Source organism: Zophobas morio, unplaced genomic scaffold, assembly GCF_036711695.1.
Source record: "Zophobas morio isolate AGI-343-1 ecotype UQ-CSIRO unplaced genomic scaffold, CSIRO_AGI_Zmor_V1 ptg000024l, whole genome shotgun sequence".
NCBI lineage: Eukaryota > Metazoa > Arthropoda > Insecta > Coleoptera > Tenebrionidae > Zophobas > Zophobas morio.
Genome location: NW_026972129.1, coordinates 17604735 through 17625698, shown reverse-complemented (window position 1 = coordinate 17625698; position 20964 = coordinate 17604735). Strand labels below are relative to the sequence as shown.

The 20964-nt window shown below is 32.9% G+C and overlaps 1 protein-coding gene across 10 annotated transcripts in view; it reads left to right on the top strand.

Annotated features, from left to right (window-relative positions):
* Glut1 (Glucose transporter 1) overlaps positions 1-20964 on the top strand; it is a 337838-nt gene that overhangs the window by 239471 nt on the left and 77403 nt on the right. For 6 of the 10 annotated variants that reach the window (XM_064064022.1, XM_064064019.1, XM_064064020.1 and 3 more), the window contains exons 4-8: positions 4873-5176; positions 13076-13332; positions 13414-13538; positions 18568-19034; positions 19159-19371. In XM_064064022.1, coding sequence (XP_063920092.1) covers positions 4873-5176; positions 13076-13332; positions 13414-13538; positions 18568-19034; positions 19159-19371 — 1366 coding nt within the window. Of the gene's footprint in view, positions 1-4122; positions 4139-4240; positions 4402-4872; positions 5177-13075; positions 13333-13413; positions 13539-18567; positions 19035-19158; positions 19372-20964 lie in introns of those variants that run through there. The other 4 variants (XM_064064028.1, XM_064064026.1, XM_064064024.1 and 1 more) reach the window with 3 other exon arrangements.

Genomic DNA, 20964 nt, shown 5'->3' with positions numbered 1-20964 from the left:
AAAATGTATTTTACCAAAATCACTCTGAAAGTTAATATCCGTTCACGATCTGGCTGCCATATTAAATGTAAATATATGGAGAGTAAATAAACACAGAAAATTCGGAATTAATTGAACTGCACTTTTTGGCACTTAAATATCAATTTAAAATTGAAATAAGCTCGTTTTAGCTCTTTAGAAGGGATTATTGTTTACACAATACAGCAATAAGAAAGTTAAGAAACGTAAGTTGTCTTTATTATCGAAGAAATCTGAAGCGCTACAAATAAGTTTATAATTTTCTGCAAGTTATTTCCTATACAGGTAGTAGTTTTGAAGTCAAGTACGTTCTATAACCCTCAAATTTGATCGTAGAAACATCCACTTTATTTCAAACATTTTGTAAAGTGGTAAGTAAATTTATATTATGTGAATTAATAAGATATAGTTAAAGAAATAAATTAGGGATTTTTGTGTTTATAAGCCTGACCTATTCAGTGACCGAAAAAATCTTAAATAAACGCAACCGCTGACTTTGCGTAATTGAATAAATATACTATCTTTTACAAAACGTACAAGATAACCTTAAACAAAAATTACCTTAAATTTACACTGGGAAAACGTTTACATAAGCAACAACGTCAAGTTTTTAAATCCAGCCTTGACCCAGACAAATCGTGAATGGATAATACTCACTTATTCATGCCGTCTCATTGTTTAATTTACATGTATGTAATTATGTGTCAATTAAAATTTTACTTCCGGAATAATAAAAGACGACTATGTCAACAAAACAAACGTTTCATTCTGGTCGATTATTGCTACTTAATTAAAGATCTTTACTCTTATTCAGTCATGAAAAAACAAACAGGCAATGCAGATGGAACGTACTTAAGTCCCTTTCCTTTATGTAAATGCAACTACTCCAGATCTTCACTTAATCGATATCAAACAGACTTCCATTTTGAGTTATATATTTTTATTTTGTACAACGTTTTCTTTAATAAACACAGTTATAAATTTTTGTTGTGTTAGTTTTTCTTTCTTCTATACCTAAATAAACCAACATCATCTCATAATTTTGATCATCGCCATTGTTTGTGTGTTGTTTCTTGACCCACACTAATATTACGTGTATGGTCGAAACAATATTTTCAAATTAACTGACCACAGGAGATAGCTTTATTTGTGCGTAACTCATTCAATTGTTTTTATTACAGTTTCCACCTTTAATAAAATTACATTTATCCTGATACTGTACGGTCGAAAATAAAATATGTAATTTTCAGATCGTATCCAGCAGTAATAAAAATTATATTAATTACTATACACCATTCACGCTACGGCATTATTATGCATGAAGCACTAAAAAAATAAACTAATAAAACTACGTAATTGTAGCTTAAATGAAATATGCATTTAAATCATCGTGCAGATATAATTCAAGTTTAACTTAAATATTCTTTTTCACAAATCTTTAACTTTTACACTTATTGCTTTACCTTATTTAGAATGTGCATTTCTAAGCAATGTTTCAATTCATTCTAAGCATTGATCTAAAATCTAAACATTTTTTAAACATATGCAAGCTGTTCCAAAATCTTTCGTGCACTATTTTAACAGCAATTAATTCCCTACAGTTGATTTATTACGATTAATTGTCTATTGTTATTGTGTTTTCTCATGTAACTATATTTTATTCTTAAAACTAAATAAATTAAAAAGATTGTTTCGTATTTTTCCATATTTTTCACAATGTGCTGTTAACTTTTGAACAATATAATTTTCCTTGAATACCTCTAGAAAATCCAACAACTTTTTTCTATCAACAAATACAACGTCGTATGCATTTTCTTAATACAGGGTTTCCATTATTGTCTGATATTTAGTAGGTCATGCAGTTTGTTTGCAAGTTCACTTTGAAATTTGACGTTTGATGTCAAAGTTTGGCTACTTTGCCCTTTGACATTTAACGTATTATAATTTTAGGTTAAGCTGTGCACAGTGATGCGCAGAAAGTACCAACTGGTTTTACACATCGATAGCCTACTAGATGTCAAAGGTCGTAATCTTAAATTCTGAACAATTTTTTAGTAAACCTGCATCTTACTGAATCTGATTGTTTTATTTCATTCCATTTAAATAAAAATGCACGCGATACAAAAACTTAAAATTTAATAACATTAGAAAAAAATAACTGCGATTAAAGAGAACCAGTTAAAACATAAAATTCTGTGAGGGTGTAACACTAAAAAAAAAACGATTCTAGGTTTCTACAACTTTTTCTTTAATTTTCCATCTGTCCAATAAGATAGAGGTGCTTTGGACAGCTTCAACTAAAAACACCCTTGGCACCCTGCCCTATTTTCCAACTTTACAAAAATGTTTCCAGTAAAAATGTTGTCTAGAGCACACACAATTTTTTTCAGCAAAGTTTAATTAAATTTATTTTCGAATTAATTGATTTATTATAATTGATTCTTCAATATAACTAATATATACAAGGTGACTATAAATTATCGTTTATAAAGTTGGCTTAGAAAATCTAGTGACAGATCTCTTATTCGTATTAAACAAAAGTTGTCAAAAAGTCAAGACGTTCCGTGGAATCGAGATAACAATTTGACAGTTTGAACATCGCCTACTTTACCCAGACATAATCCATATAGTTTCAAACTATAGCCTGTACAAAAAAATGACACTTGGTTTAATTATTTAATCAGTCACCCATTCTAAAGCTTTTTATTTCATTTAGAGACATTTTAAGCTCGTAAAAGATTCCAATTAGGATTTCATGCAAATTTCTTCTTAAACGGATAAGTCAAAAAATCTCTTTGTAACTAACAGCTAAGTGCTGTCTGTCATCTGTTTAAAACTTAATATTTCATTCAGAGATATTTTAAAACTGTTGTAAAAGTTTTATGCAATTATATGCAAATTTCAAAAAACTTGGTGACTACCAATGAATTTCGCCAAGATAAAACTAATCTTATTAAAGTTTTAAAATTGATCTAAATTGTGTAATCAAACGAAGACTGGGCTTTAATTCTCATTTATATGTCAAGCTGTTAACATATTAATATCAAGTAACACCATTTTATTTAATAAAATATTGACACTAAAGGTTTTGTGAAGTCCCAGTCTTCCCTAAAAAGTAACAAAAATATAACCTAAAACACTAATTCAATATACTAGATTTTTTAAAGCAACATTTATCTATATTTATGTACTACTAGAAATGGCCTTCTTATATGCAAAATCTTGTAACTTCTTATCTGTTATATATTGTAATTTAGATCTGTGCTCATTACCATTTACAAATTTGTCTTAGAATGAAACCCATTGATTGTTTTAGAAAAAACACTTTAAAACCTATACTAAAAATCAAAATTTTAACAATCTAATGTTAAATTATCGGCTGAATATTCAAGATATCCAGAGAATTACGTGGTATCGGCAAACTATAGTAAATATTATAAAAGAAACCTTAATTAAATGAACGTAATTTTGGTTGAGAGCCAAAATTATAACTATGAATAGTAATATAATAATTACTTTCATTACTAAATCTGTTTTAATTTTTTTATTTATTTTTATACTAACATTCAGACTTCTAAAGAAAGTGGCTACCAAAAAAAAGTTGATATGAATAAATGAATAAAAGATGATAAACAATTTTGTGAAAATAATATATGTTGAAAAAGATCTAATAGACAAAACTATTTAAGAACGGCTGTATTTTATGTACGTATGTATATATTTCGTTCCTTCCACACGTGCACAACTGATCACCTCTAAACTACATCGTTTATTATGACAGTCGATTGCACAGATATCATAAGCCACATTAAAACATATCAACACATCTTGTATGATTTTGATCTCTAGGTGTGTAATCATAGAACCCCTGGAATGCACATGAACGAAGAATCAATCTCAAGCCCCAAAATTTTTTCATACAACCTTCCGACTCATCATGAATAATGAATGCTTTTCAGCCGATTTTTTGTCTTGACGATTCTCATCTCGAAATCAACTTCAAACTCAAACGGATGAAGTTCTACATCCAGACGTATACAGTCGCTTAATCCAAGAACAAATCTGGTCATTGGAGTAGAACCGAATTGTTGCTTGGTCAAAATTTTGATCTTCCTGGCAAGTACTTAGACCTTTGCTATCATCTGTGGTCAGTAGCAATGTGTTAGTGCACTAAATTAAGTTAAGAGCACGCTCCCTGATGGGCTGTGTTTCCAAACTATAGGTGGAAGATTGTCAAACGCCGTCGAGATGCCGCGTCGCAGTCGAACACCGCGTGTAGATTAGTTTCTAGAAGAAGTGAAGGGGATTATCGGAGGGTTAAAGGATACCTGGGGAGGTGTCCACTGTAGTTTGGAACACAGCCATGGTATCCTTGCCTCCCAGGTATACAGCTTTTGCAGTAGGTGCTTGCTTTTGCATGATCTGTGTTCGTTTCTGTGGCTTGGTCACCTGATGACATCATGACAAGCAAACCATTTGTGCATGCCATCATTGTCATTCTCCATACTATAAAACCAAAGACAGTTATGGGTATGTTGACGTTACGTACGACCTAGTAGTAAGTGTTGACAATTCGAAGCACGACCACTGCATGCCACCGACACCTCGTATCGACACTCCAATCCAAAGTAATATTGTAACTCGACCAACCAAATCCCAAGACATGGTGTATTCTATGTGAAAAAAAATCATTTCTGTCGACTAGAAGACCCGCATCATGTCGTTGACCACCGTTACTTGGATCCATGCATGATTGTCGAATCAGCACCTAGCATGAGATTTGTCGTTGAGTGTTTCTCACCGTTCAAATTAATGACACGTTTTACTTCTTTTCCACGTACTGTTATGCCGCAGTCTGCAAAAACAGGTGAGCGTGATGAGTATGAACTTGAGCGCCAAACTGGACGAGCTCCAACGTGGAGATCGACACCTGGAGACGACGGTCGCTCTTTGTGAGATCAGGTCGCAACTGCAAGAACTCACCAAGTCGGTGGAATCTTGCCAGTCGGAAGTATCGGAAGTCAAGAGGGACATGGTAGCCATCAAGCACGAGCTGGACACTGTACAGCAAGTGAAGGAGGAGATTGAGGAGTTGAGGGAGTACGTGGACCGGCTCGAGGAGCACACTCAGCGTAGGAAGTTGCGGCTTCTCGAGCAGGTTGGTGCTCCTTGCAGTTTGTTTTATTAGAAAAACATTTAGTATGTTCGAGCTGTTTTGGAGTATACAAGTATACAAAGAAACAGTGAACTAGGCAAACGAATGCATACAGAAAAAAAAGTTTAAATAACCTATTAATCGTCTTAATTATTATTATCGTCTGTCATATTAATTGATAGTGAAAGATTCATTCTGACTACCTATTGCAGCTAGAAGTATTCGTTTAATTAAGACAAAAATACATTTTATGTGAATTAGACATTTTTTTCTCTCATAACTTTTAATTAGCAGACTCCATAAACTAGGTATTTAGAATAAAACAACATAACATTCAATTTTTTTTCATTGTTTGGAATGATTGACAATGGAACTTATTTAACTTAAACAATTGATGACTTGAATTAGAACAATAAAAGCGAGTTATGTATTTTTCGATATTGCGTCAGGTTTAGTCAATTGACGCATTAATATCTAAAAGTGTTTTCTCCGCTGTTCCTACTTATTCGTCACTTATTCATTTATACCAGTTAACCCAATTTGATATTCGTACTCATTTATTTCTGGGGTTACTAACCATTACGACTTCATGACTGAATATCCTATTGAAGCTTCTTCCACATAAGTTTTAAATTCTTTTAACCCACACAATATTTTGGAAATTACTTCTGAGGTTCAATTTAAAAACTTATATAATAGATTAATTAATAAGTGTTTCTACTAAGTACCAAAACTGAATGTTTAACGTTCAACCCAGCCAGTGTTTGAGTGTATGGTGCCTGAAATTGGAACGGTTCTCATATACAGAGTGTACAAAAAGTTCCAGAACGGTCAATTAATTTCCGCTGTTTGCAAAATGATATGTTAGAAATTTTGTATGCATAAAACTGCTATTGGAATAATGCACCTGAGCCTCCCATCGGAGCGATTAACCTTCAGGTGGCTAAACGTACTGTACAAAAAAGGGTTGGTTTTACTCCAAATCACTTAAATTACTTCGTATCCAGTGACGTAGATAGTATACATTAGATATCAAACGCATCGATTATCGCATTACAAACACAATTTATGGACGAACATTCTGAGACAACAATAATTCATAACGTTAACTAAGATTTAGTTACTATAATCGTACATGCAGCTAAGGCTGGAACCGATGGACCACTTGAAGATTACCCGCTCTTGTCCGGTCTCTGTAGATGACATTTTCATTACTTTTATACTTCCAGTTTAGCTGAAAATGTACCCATGTCCAAAAATTGTTGATTTCAAAGGTTCTGTGTCTTTAGACACGTGACCCGACAAAATTGTCTAGCGACTATAAATAGTTCCCGACAAAATAGCCCCTTGACAAAATTGCTCAGCGACAAATTCGCTCCAGAGAAAAGAGGCCAGTTAAAATACCCCGGTTTAAAAAAAAGGAAATTATTATTAATTTTAGTTTAAGAAAATACAACAGTTTCAACGACGTACTTTTTGGTTTTTATGTATACACACAAATGTTTAAGATTTCTTTATTTGAGGCAATAGAGAGGTCAGGTCAGGGCAGGTCAGGTCATAATTAAGTGGTAATGTTTTTATGCATACAATTATAGGTGTACTTTTTTTATGAAAAACGAAATGGCGAATAAACCAACAATTTTTTGTATTTTGAGCATTTTCAAAGTAGTCACTTTTGATTTAGAAAGTAGATACGCTGTGCAGATACGATACAATTTTTCGATAAGAATTCTTTTTAATTAATAAATAGCTTCGGACTCATGTTGTAAAAAGATTAACAAACTAAAATTTCCATTGAAGAAACAAGCCATTCTAAAAAAATCCACCAAATACCCCGCAATATGTCATTTTATGAGAATAAATTACCGTGTTTAATAAAAAATAGTGCATGTACATATTTTTTGTTTTGACGGAACTATTTTGTTGTGAAGCTATTTTGTCAAAGCTAAATATTTTGTCCCAGGATAACTTGTCGGGGTACCCAAAACAAAACCGCCCCGACAAAATAGCCCCCAACAAAATAACTCCCGACAAAATAGCTACTAACAAAATATTTAGCTTCTAAAAAATAGCTTCACAACAAAACAACTCAATGTTATAATCAGTGGCGGCTTGTCCATGGAGTTAGTTGGACAATGACCCCTAAAAACAACCTTTCAAAAAATAAAAACTGATTAAAATATTTCTTTGTTAATTGTGTATTCGTTTACGCCGGGTGCCTGGAAAATGGTGAATTAACTCTCCGCAACGCTCTTAACAATCAATTGGTGAGTCTGGGAAAAATAGTGAAAAAATTCCTTCTCACATTGTGGTGGAGTTATGATGATTTTAAAATTGATTCTTTTGATACGTTTAACAACTAAACAACACATTCATTATAACGATAACTAGTAGTAAAACTTTTAGCTAATATTTTTTTCGCCCTTGACCATGTTCAATTACCATTTCAGTTACAATGTGTTGTTTTTGTAATAATTTGATTCATTCCAATTAACAACAATGTTTGTCTGATATAAAGCGAAGGTACAAATCAGTAAAAATCGAGTAAACAGTTAAAAATGTTTGACTTATCAAAAAGTTTTCAAAACTCTACGTTTAAAATTTTCGCAAATAATGTTAGGTCGCCTGGTGTTTTATTTTCGGATAAATTTAAAGGAATCTGGTTGCTGGATGGACTTGAAAAAATATTTTGAGCTTTTAGAGTTTAATTTATCACATTTGAAAAAGTCTTGAGTACCCAGTATGTTTTTCTGTTAATTTGGGAGATTTTTGTGTTACTTATGGTGTATTATTTTGGGAACCCATAAAGATTTTTTTTGTAAATTACTTAAAACGATTTTGGGAGACTTTGGTGTTCCATTTTTGGAAAATTCTAACCTGACCTGCTCTTGAGTTAATTTGGGACCCCGTTTTTTTTGAAAAATTTGGAAGGAATTTGAAAATGCTTTGGAACATCTAGTGTATTTCCTTATAATAATTTAATTAACTTTCTTAGAGGATACGTCATTTGCTGAAATCAGTCTTATCTTAGCAGGTACTAGCCCCACCCGCCCGTCTTCTATTTTCTTAGAGAATATGTCATTTGCCAAAATCAATCTTAACAGGTACTAGCTCTCCCCACTCACCCTCTCTTTTCCTAGAGGGTATATCATTAGCCAAAATTAATCTTATCTTGACAGCTAGTAGCCCCACCCACCCACCCTCTCGTTTCTTAGAGGGTATGTCATTTGCTAAAATCAGTCTTATCTTAGCAGGTACTAGCCCCACCCGCCCGCCCTCTATTTTCTTAGAGAAAATGTCATTTGCCAAAATCACTCTTAACAGGTACTAGCTCTGCCCGCCCACCCACCCTCTCTTTTCTTAGAGAGTATGTCATTTGCAAAAATCAGTTTAATCTTAGCTTTAAGTACTGACGACTAACTTTTACACAAAATGATCAAAATTTGGAAACATTGCGAGCTTACTTATATGCACAAGGCAGGAATTTTGAACATCTTCTCTAGTACTTCGTCAGTTATGCTTTAATGGATTTTTCTTTTGTTGTTTTTGCTGTTGTTTATAATAATGCACAACGGTTAATGACTAGTGGTTGTTATGCTTATTGTACAAAAAAGGAAAAGGTGAATTTCAGTGACCACCGTTACTAAGAAATCAGAAAGTAAGTCGGAGGTATTCATGCATTAGGTGGTGTAGTGTTGCCAATTTTACTCTCATAAAATTACGTTTTTTTTCGTAATGTACATCATACAGAATTTTTTTATTCCCTTTTTGGGACTCACGAACCTCTATAATAAGGTACTTAAGAGTTAATCTGCCATTTTCCAGACACCCGGTATTGTATTAAGACATGAACAAAACAATAATTCGCATTCTCGTTTCATTGGGTCAATTTAAATATTGACCTACCACAAAAGAAAAATTTAAAGATGTCAAGCGGTACTTCTAAGAAGCTATGTATAAATTTTACAGTTTACAGAAACTTTTTCGCAATATACTAAGGTACAGCGTGTTCAACTGATCAACAAATATTGCTTCATTTGATATCAGTGAATTTTGTTTAGAATTGGTAGACCTGTTACTTCATCTTACTTCCTATTGTCAAAACTGACATGGTTGACAGAGACATTCAATTTACGTCAAAATTCATTATTGATTATTATTATTATTAAAATGCCATAAGCCATAACCAAAATTTCCTGAGCGCTTAAAAGTGGCATCGCGCTAAGCATTTGAATCAGGTTTGACAATGGTAGCGCAAGAAAATTGTACCAAAATTGGTTAATTCTATTGTCAACTCAAACAGTACTAACTTGTTGATCACACTGTAGTTTTTGATTATGTATCCAAAAATGAAAACCGGCTAAACCAGAAATATAAAAAAAAATTCATCAGGATTTTTTTTATACTAATTATAAATGCAGGTACAATTAAAACAAATGTTCAAATAATGAATGTAATTGACCATTTCGTGATTTTTTGAGCACCTATATGTCAAAAAATGTGACATACTTGTCATTGTCAAGTTATATAACGGACATAATATTAAATACTTTACTTGTTGTTTCTACCTTAGAATTCGATTTGCAAACTAAGTTGACATATCGATTTTCGTTTTGAAACCTAGAATCACGGCAAGACTGATGCAGAGATTTTGTTAAATTTTGGACGTAATAAGCTATTAATGTTCTTCTTAGGTTTGTAAATTCGCTGTAGGGTTGCAGAGTGAATGTAAAGTATACAAGATGTTTATGTTTGTATGTCAAGTTGACTGATAGGTAGGTAACCAGTAATTCAGATCTCATGATAGATTGCTACTTACTTCATTGAAGTGACAAAGCTCGTCTTAAAAATAGAGTGGCAGATTTTTCAAAGACAACTGGATATGATGTAGGATATTTTATAATCGTTTTGCAATATACCGACAAGTACCCCCAAATTCCAAAAATTAATCCTACTTATTTATAACATGTATAGTACCAAAAGTGGGTTTTCTGCTTGCTTAGCACACGTCAAAAATTAATGATAAGTATTTGTCAAATTCGTTTATACATGTGGAAAATAAATAATTATCCTGAAACAAATACATCTAGGCATCTATATCTTTTACCCTGCCAGATCACAGCATTTTCAGGTCGTTAATTTTCACTGTAAAATTTAAATAACAGTGAAAACTCAATCATTTTTGTTAAGTACGTAACTAATGTTCTTAATTTTAGAACGCATTTTACGAAAAAGTTAAAAATGAGAAAATAAAAACTAAAGTTAATTATTTATTATGCCAAACTTGTACACGATTGAAGACTTCAAATAAACCAGCAGCATTAACCAGAGAATTTTAATTAATACAGGTTATATTTGAAATCATTAAATAATCTTTTTGAGATGCATGCTAACTTTTATTTTTTGTCTGTGTGACACCTACACAGAATTATTTAAAAAACTTACCATTAAAATGTAGCAAGTACATTTACCCTAACATCATATCAGAGCGTATATTTTGTAATTATACAAGGGTTTCATTAATGTTTGCTATGCATTTTGTTGGTAAGCTGGTATTACTGACAGATTTTCAAGTTCAGTTTGAAATTCGACGTTTGATGTCAAAGTCGCGCATTTTATATCATTGTGGTAGTTGTCACTAAAATGTTAGGTTAATCACCCTGTATATACATATATGGCACAATTCTTTACCGAAACGCAGTATTTTCCCAATTTTGACGTAGGTACCTCCATTAATCCTCAATAATAAATTTCTCTTCAAATCTATCATTAAGTCATACATATGTAAATAATTTTGCCGATAATAATTATAGAATCGACCAGTACGGCAGAGACTCATTTAAATTATTTAATGACCAATATTTACCAGGCAAGTAAAGCAGCTTTGTCATGACGCACTTCCAATGGAGCGAAGGCGCAGATCTGACATTTAGAAAACCGAGAAACACCTACTGTAATCCAATAATCATGATTCGGAAATTATTCGTTTTTTCGTCCTGACAAGGACGTTGTTCGTGGGAGACACATCAGACAGCATGGAATATTCAAACCTTTTTCGTATTATAATACTGATTTATTGTAGGTTCCAATTCACTGTGTTTATTCAAAAATTTGGACTGTCCAGCAACGATTTGCTGCTACTAAGGTACGATCGAATCGAAACGAGGTCAGATTCATAAAATTCATCTACTGGCACTCTCGTGATAGCAAATTTTTGCTGAATAGTTAATTTTTTGTGTGCACAGTGTGACAGCACCTTGCACAGCGAACTGGCACTGAATTTACACTGTCTCAGTGAGTATCTACAAAAGCAAGATTGAACACTCTGTCTTTGCATTTTTAAATGTGGCGGTACACAGTTAAACTCACGGGACACAATAATTCTGTTCTGTTCAAACACACAAGTTATGAATACTTGACTAGAAACGCTAAGTCTGGTGCACCACTAGGATCACTGAATTACGAGATAATATTGTAACCACAATGTAACCACTGATATAACCACTTCATTTAGTGCATTATGTCTTGCATACAAGTGCTGTCTGAAGTTGTTATCAACTTAATAGATAGTTATTAACAGAGTAACAGTAGGTAGACGTTCCATTATTTTAGCAGAAAGTTCATGTGGAGTTAATAAATGCTTTAAATTTCTAAAAATACTAGTTTTGTAAAGTGTTCCTAGTGTTCCTGTCGGCTAGTAAAGATGCCAGCCACCGTCTTCAACTATGACCTGTATATAATCTGTCCAAATCTGTTTAAGAGTAGCTAAACCAAAATTATAAATTTACTTGCAGTGAATTTTAGGAACCTACTGTATTTTACCAGACTTGCTGAATTCATCATTTAATAGACATACGACTATGTTGGAAGTTCAATTATGCTTTTCCTCAAAACAGGCCAAAACAACGTTTTCAGTTCACTTTTTTACTAATTGATTCGAACACCACTCGAAGAATTCTTGTAACATTTTTCATAAATATTTTTTGATTTTGGGGACAAGAAACTTCTGTGGCATTCGCAGCTGCCTCCTGTATTTTAGGGAAATCAAGTGAGTTTATGTTTTATCGCCAACAACACGTTTTTTAAATAAATCTGCACTGGCGCTTAATAAAAATTCAATATGGCACATCTCGTTTATTGTTGCCTTACTTTTATTATTAATTTAAATAATACGGGCGTGGAAAAATAGTAAGTATACACCATAGATTCAAATTCATTTTGAGCTCGCTTCGCTCGAGCTAAACTCCACAACAGGAATCGCTGAGGTGTATAATGTACTATTTTATAACGCTAGTCACATTTTACAATTTACTTGATATCTAGATCCACGCAATTTGTCACTAAAGTTGTCATCTTAATTTATACAATAATGTAAAGTATATGCAGTGGCACATGTGACCATTTATCCCGATTTAATTGTATAATTTATTTAATAAAAATTGCGACACTATTCCAAATCAATAAATCGTAAAACAGATACCGAATTTTTGTTCATTATTTATTTACGTACCATTAATCCAAAAGTGAAGCAAAATATGTTTTTTATTTAAAAATGAAAATGCCGTTCATGAAATGTTACATAAATTTCCTATTTTTCGTTCTAAGATATTATTTATTAAAATTAAATTTAGCTTGTCACAGGACAAATATTTTTTTACAGTACTGCAATATCTACATTATGCAACATATTCACTAAACTTATAAATTGCGATCGTTTTTCCATCCATTTTGCAGCCTCAGCACAACAAGCGTTACATGTAACTGACGTAAAGTCATCATTTTGCTCTCGACATGTTGTGCACCTCGACATCGTCTCGGCAGGCAATTTTCACGCTTCGTGTTTTTCCGTTTGTGGCTAAATAACGATTATGTGTGGCCGTACATTAATGCGTGTTTTTTCAGGACTTGACGTTCTTCCTCTCGTATGCGATCCTGGCGGCGGTCCTGGGCATGCTGCAGTTTGGGTACAACACCGGAGTAATAAACGCACCAGAGCAGAACATCGAACATTTCATGAAAGACGTGTACAAAACAAGATACGGGAAGGATCTGTCGGATGATTCTGCACGGGGCCTCTACTCCATTGCTGTGTCCATATTTGCTTTAGGGGGGATGTTAGGCGGATTCGGCGGGGGCATGGTAGCCAACAAATTCGGGAGGTAAATTAATATCAACTTTTCTGGCATAGACGTAGCGAAATTGTGTGACATTTTCATAATCGAGTTCACTTTCTGTTTCAGGAAAGGCGGACTGCTTCTGAATAACGTCCTGGGAATTACTGGGGCGTGCTTAATGTGGTGTACCAAACTAGCGAACTCATATGAAATACTATTTTTTGGCAGATTTATTATAGGGGTCAATTGTGGTGAGTATGTCACTTCTTGGCTGAACTTTATGTTCTCGGGCTTTACATCGCAAAATGTCATAGTAAAATTGTAAGGATTTTTTAGCGGTAATTTAATGAGATGAGTATGTGAAAAAATGTCAAGGATGTGTTAAAGACAAGAATGCAATAAGACCTGAAATCATACATGATGCGACCTAATGTTATAACGTTTTTTTTTCTTGGTTACACCTTATAAAGCATTTGTTCTAAAAAAATTAAAAACGTCATTTTAAGACATTTAGTAAAGAGAAGCAATTATACGAATGCGATTTTGGTTATTTTCTTTTCTTATTTCGTAGTATTAAAAGCTGAGAAAATGATGGAGCAGGCAAATTAGTAACCACTGTTGAATTGTTAAACGGGTCCCACACAAAAAGATACATACTCTATACAGGGTGATGAAAAAATGACGTAGAAGCTCAATGGTATGTTGTCAAGAGAGGTCTCAAAACTCTTTTGAAAATATTAAACTTCATAATTAGTAGTTAAATAATTAGTTATTAATAATTTGCTAGAATAAACTCCAGAAAGTCATTTTTTACTGTTGACAAATGTCATTTTTGACAATTTTTATCGGAATTTTAGAATGTTAATTAAATTGTCATTAAAACATCACAATTAGGAAGTTTAATATTTTCAAAAATTTGGTTAACAGATTATTTTTAACCGTTTATTTTGGGTTCTTCAGATCCTTCTGAACAACGTAGCGTAGAGCTTATACGTCATTTTTTCATCACCGTGTATAACCTAAGTAATACTCAATATGTTATTTCATGTTATGAGTTTTTATGTTTTTTATTATTTTAATTTATTGCAAAATTCCACACGGCTGACAAAAATGGACGAAGTTGTTGTGGCTAATATTATCGTTATACTGCCACCAAACTACACGCTCTCACGCATTAACCCGAAGTGTAAATCCTATGTATATCTCAATAATAGAGAGAGAAAAATGTCAACGACTTCTTGAGCTAGATAACTAAAAATAATTTGCAATTAGAGAGAATGTTTTGTTTTTCAGAATTTTTGTTACAAGCAATTCTTAATTTTAAATGCCAAAGCAACGTTGCCAAGTTATTTCAGATTCCCTGAAATTTTTCATAATGCAAAAGTTCACAAAAAAAACGTAGGTATTATGATTGTTTTACTACCTGTGTTCCAATATTTCAAGTTTAGTTTAAAACTGAATTTTAAGATACAGTGTTTCGATAAAAAATTTAAATTATTATTTGTACCATGTTTTATTTTCTTTCCTCCTTGTAATTTTTTTTTTTATGTAAAATTCATGGTTTCAACATTTTCAGATGTTTTAACAGACACATCGAAAATCATTGTGAAAAAAAGAATAAAAACCAAAGAAATATGTAATAATGAAATACAGAGTGCTCCGTTTGAAAAAACAGAGAAACGTATAATTGCAAAATATTATCATCTAGAGTTTTTTGTAAACACTCTGTATTAAGACTCAATTTTATCACTACTGTGACAAAACTCATACTTTTGTTTGTATAGAGAATCCCAGATATAATTCTCCTACCTTATGTCTTGAGAAGGGTTAGAAATATTGAAATTCTGTAAACGCGTTTATTTTCAAGCTGAAGAAGGAAGCTTCTTAATTTATTACAGTGCAAATATAAGGCATATGTTTTTAATTTGTAACATATGTATATATTTTTTCACACATTTTGATATATCATTAAATTACGATTAATATAATATAATGATGTAAAACACTTATACTTATGTATCGTATTAGTGTAAATAATATAAATGATCTAAATGATGAGATGGCATATATTATCATGGAAACAAAAATGCAGACAATTCCACTAAGTACTATTGTTGAACGTCAGAAATTTGGTACTATTACTTCCTGTTGAAACTGGTTGAATTTTTTTATTTTGAAACAGTTATTATGAAAACTGAGTCGGCAGAAGAGGCCTTCTTTGATGACCAGCTCGCAGGCCAGATTTAACGCCCTTAGATTTATTTTTGTATTCAGCATGAAGGACATACTTAAATAACTGGTTTTGAAACAAATCTTACTATCGTATTTACCAAAATAAAAAAACACAGACACTGTATTCTACCTTGAAAATACAACTGACAACACCATAGTGTTAAATCTGACATCTGACATCTGACAAATTCTACAAACGTTAATATAATTGACTTAATTTGTTTTAACGGTGTAATATGAAAGTCACCACTGGAGTTTTTTTTGTCAGCAACTGAAATCAATAAGTGGTGATTTTTTAAATTTCTGCTTTAGTTAGCCATGACGCTTACGTAAGCCGTTTCAGTTTCACTGCTGGCGTAAGGATGGCTAACTAGAGCATAAACTTAAAAAATCACCCAATATAAAGTGGCAGTACTGTATTTTATTCAACTTTAAATTTAAATTTATATTCATAAATTTTGTTTTTTTTTATCCACTGAAAATTAAGTAAAACCTAAATGTTTTATATCATAATAATTTCATAATCTATCAAAATCAGTTGAAAAATTGATTATATAGATGACACATTCCAATTTTAAAAAGTATCATATATGCAATGTACTAAATTAAGCTTCCTCGTTCAAGTTAAAAACAATGACGTTTACAGAATTTCAATATTTCTATCCATTTTCAAGATATAAGAGTTTTATCTGGATTACCTAATATGTATATAAGTATTGCAACAGAGATATTACAAATAACCCTATTGTGACATTGTTTGATTTCTTAATTGTGAAAAAAATCGATAAAATTAAATTAACTTGGCAACGTCGCAACGGCATTTCAAAGCTAAAAAGGGGCCAATTAGAACATTTACTTTTATTTTTTTTTATTTTATTTGATTACGTGGCCCAATTACGGGGGAACGGAACATATACAAATATTATGCAATATGTGTCGTATTGAGTTTACAAGATTTTTTTTATTTATTACTTTATACAAAAATATCAAAGAAATAAAAATTTTACCTTGACTTAAAACGAATTTTTCACATACAAAAATTTTTAAATAATGAAGGATTCTTAAAATAAATCAATTTTTTTCCAGATCATTTAAATAAAAATATATATAAAGTCGCGGTCTTTTCTATGGAACCACTCCCTAGTGTAAATTTTCAAAGTTTGTTTGGTGTAAGTGACCTTGACGGGTTTCTGGGGGAAAACATATGTGTCAAAAATTTGACAGGTTAGATGGCCCCATTGTCAATGTAGATATTTTATTTTAATAAATAGATGAACAGAACATACAGTCTGTACGGGATACAGTGCGTCATAGCTGAGGGCAACCGAAACATTCGTGTTGTGCTAGTTTCGATTGCCATATCAACTACCGCTACCAACCGCGTTCGGCGTAAAGTACTAGATGACAGAGCTACCAACTTGACTTTTTATCGAGTGGTTCCGTAGAAATGACCGCTACTGTATATTGGCCATTTAAACACATGTTTATACTTCTGTAGTTTTGCACTGGATCTATCCAAATTGATATCTGTGTCCTTGCAAAAATATTGATGACATCACAAACTTTTGTAATGGATAAACTCACTTAAAATATACGTAGCACCTTTTATACGTTTATTTTATTAAAAACCATATAACCATCAACGGGAAAATCAAATCTTAGTAATTACATAGTTAACTTCGAGTGTTTATTTAAGGATTCGACTATAATCACGTATAAGCATCGGCATAAAAGAAAATGAAATTTAATTAATTTTATCTCCTTAAACCTGAGGACTGGACTGATTAAAACAGCAGACGCCAGACAGACAGACAGATGGAAACGGGAGACTACTTTTTTCGCACTTTAGGAGTCAGAAAATGTCCAGAAAATATAAAAGTGGCCATTCGTTCGATGGACTCGATCACTATATTTCCTTAACTTACGCTCAGGAAATAAAAATTAAGTTGTATGTTGCGCTTCAAAAACACTTTGTAGAACCGAGAATAATTCTACTTAATTTAAATTGCTCAAGAATCCATACAACGTTGGTCTTTTTTTTGAAACTCTAATAAAATATCAAATTTCTGACATTAAAGGAGACAATCATTGTTACTTTGTGCAGTAAAAGAGTGGGAAGTGTTTTCAGATGCATTTAGTGAAACAACTTAAAGAGAAAGAAGCAGACGTAAATAAAACAAAAGGTACTAAGCTACTAATGTTCTGCTTAAAATTTTTATAAAAAATTATCCTCAGTTGAAGTCAGTAAAACACGAATCTGAATCCGAAACTTTATTGCCGGGGGAAGGGTTATGAATAATAAGAAATAAATTAAGTTTTACACTTTTAAAATTTTACCGTTATGGAAATACAAAGATCATGCTAGAAAGTTTTATAAAAAAAAAACTTATTTTTAGCTGAATATGAACTCATAAAGTTTGTCATGAAGAAATAAATTCACAACTCTTTGATATATAAATTAAAAGTATTGAAAAAAATTTAAAGTTATGAATAATGCGTCTTTGTTAGAACAAATTAACAGTTAACGACAAAAAATATCCTGTTTGACAAAACCATGACTAATAATTTAACTCAAGCATCAAGAATCTAATGAAAAGAAAAATAAAAACACAATAAATATATAAGTATTTTGTGACGTGGCACGTGAAAAACGAGCTCGCTTTAAACGCTCCATTAGATCAGTATATTTTTAATACAACAAGGAACAGGTCGCCATCATACAACAGATCTCTCAAAATTTCTAAAAAAGGTCTGTCGATGAGACTCACTCTTATTTAAACTACAGTGTAGTGCAACGCTTATCTCAAAAATACAGCTAAAAAATCATAGTTTTTCTCAGTTTTGTGGCAGTAATTTTTTTAATCGTTAAAATACACCTTCGAAGTTACTTACACATTTTGCCATTAATTAGTTAATCCGTAACTTTGAAGAGAGCAAGCCACCCTAAACGGTAGGGCGAATTTTGAATTAATTTCGGGCAATGTTCTTACCAATCACTCTTTTAAATATGTTGTATATATATTCACTAAAGTTTGTCTTCTTTTCCAGGACTGAACACATCCTTAGTACCTATGTATATATCCGAAATAGCTCCTTTAAATTTACGTGGTGGTCTTGGGACAGTGAACCAATTAGCGGTTACAGTGGGTCTTCTGTTATCACAAGTGCTCGGTATCGAACAAATTCTCGGTACCAACGACGGTTGGCCTCTACTACTTGGCTTAGCCGTATGTCCTGCCTTACTTCAATTAGTACTTCTTCCAATTTGTCCGGAGAGTCCGCGCTATTTGCTCATCACCAAACAGTGGGAGGAAGAAGCGCGGAAGGCGTTGCGGAGGTTAAGGGCGAGCAACCAGGTTGAAGAAGACATCGAAGAGATGCGGGCGGAGGAAAGAGCTCAACAAGCCGAAGCTTCCATTAGCATGTTGGAGCTGATTTGTTCGCCGACGCTGAGGGCGCCTCTGATCATCGGCGTAGTCATGCAGCTCTCGCAGCAGCTGTCAGGCATCAACGCGGTACGTAAAACTCAAACTACCTTAAGCATCAGTCTTCTGGGGTACTTTATTCCTATCATCCTTAAAGACTTTAAGCCAATTTCGCATTATAAATGAGAAAACTTCATAAACAATGTATTTTCAGGTGTTCTACTACTCGACCAGTTTGTTCGTCAGCTCAGGGTTAACGGAAGAGAGCGCCAAGTTCGCCACCATTGGCATCGGCGCCATTATGGTGGTAATGACGCTGGTTTCCATACCTCTGATGGACAAGACCGGCAGGCGGACGTTACATCTTTACGGCCTCGGTGGCATGTTCATCTTTTCGATATTCATCACCATCTCATTTTTAATAAAGGTTGGTTCGTTGGCGATAAGGCACCTTTCCTTGGTGATGGTGCAGTCGAACGGTGATGGTGGAAATCGAAATGCTGCCTCTTGTCTGTACCCAGACGTGCTTTTTCTGGCGGTTTCGCAAAAGGCAGTTCTTCGGTAGTTTTAAAATGTTGTGACCTATTCAGTGGAGCGCACAGGAGTTTTGCGAACGTTAAATAAGAAATCTTCTTGTAAGCAAGTATATGAGTAGTGGAAGATGATTTCTTATTTTCTCGGTTTGTATAGATCAGTACTGGGTATTCAAGTGCCAATAAATGATTTACTTTTCTGTGATTGCGTGATATATCTGCTTATCCTTCCAAATGCCGAGTATTTACTTAACATGATCTTAAAAGGGAAGGCTCGGCAAGATTATTTACTCGTCTAAACGCCTCGTATATTGATTTTTTGTTTGAGGATAAAATCTGTCTTGATTCATTTATACCGAGCTAAGCGTAAAGAGAGCACAGAAAGCTTAAAATATCATTTATTGGCACAGAAGTGTCTGTCAAAATTGCATTCTTGTTCAAATTAATATATGTAATTAAAGTTGCATTCAATCAAGAATGCAGTTTTGCTTATCGATCTGTGAAAATAACCCCCGCATGTTTAATTTTTATTTGCAACACCTCGCATTTGCTTATTCATTTAAAGTCTTTTCATTCAGTGTTAAATCCATTTTACCTCGAATTTTAATTTAATGAGTTCCGTTCCTTTTGTCAACTTCATTTCCAAAACAATTGAATTAAACTTTTTGCTTTTTATGGAATTATGGTCTCGTAAAGTTTTTTATTTTTTCCAAGCCATTAAAACGGGCTTTATAAGATGTTATGAATGAAAAGTCATTATTTTAATGATGTTGTTCACAATTCTATTAAAATTTTCAGCCTGTTTGTTTCTTTGGAATAATTAATTATTCTGTCGAGATGCCTTTCATTAAATGGAAAATCAAGCCTTTAGCTTTAAAAACAAGAACTCAAGTTATGACAAAAAACATATGGTGGCGCCAGTGTTTTGTGTACAAAGAAGTGGTGGCAGTGTATGATGCTTTAAGTATTTAGCTGCAAAAATTTCATTTTACACCTAATTACAGTCGTCAGAGTTACTAATAAAACAAGATTTGCTTCAAATTAAATACTAAGACAGACTTGACCGTAAGAAGATAAATTATTCCCTTTGCCAAAATTTTCTCCTTCTGTTTCTTTACTCCTTTTTTTTTTCATTCTTATTTCAAAACATTTCATTAAACTAATTTTCAAATTATAGGTATCTTCATAAGGCGCCATTTTACTATTTATATAAATTTCTTTACCTCCAAGGTAAGGTAGACTTATCCTACAGAACTCATACTGATTTTTCTCACCCTCCGTTGTCAACAAGCTACCGAATACCGAAAATGAACAATATAGCATTACCTACCCCAAATGATTTCCGCCTAGGCCATCATAACCGCCCACAAATCTTCAACGAATCCAACAGCGAGTCTAACATAATCAGGAAGCAATTTCTTTAGAATCGTCAACATAAAAGGGCTCTTGTAAAACGCTTGTACTAACCCCGTTGCCAGTGTGAGAGT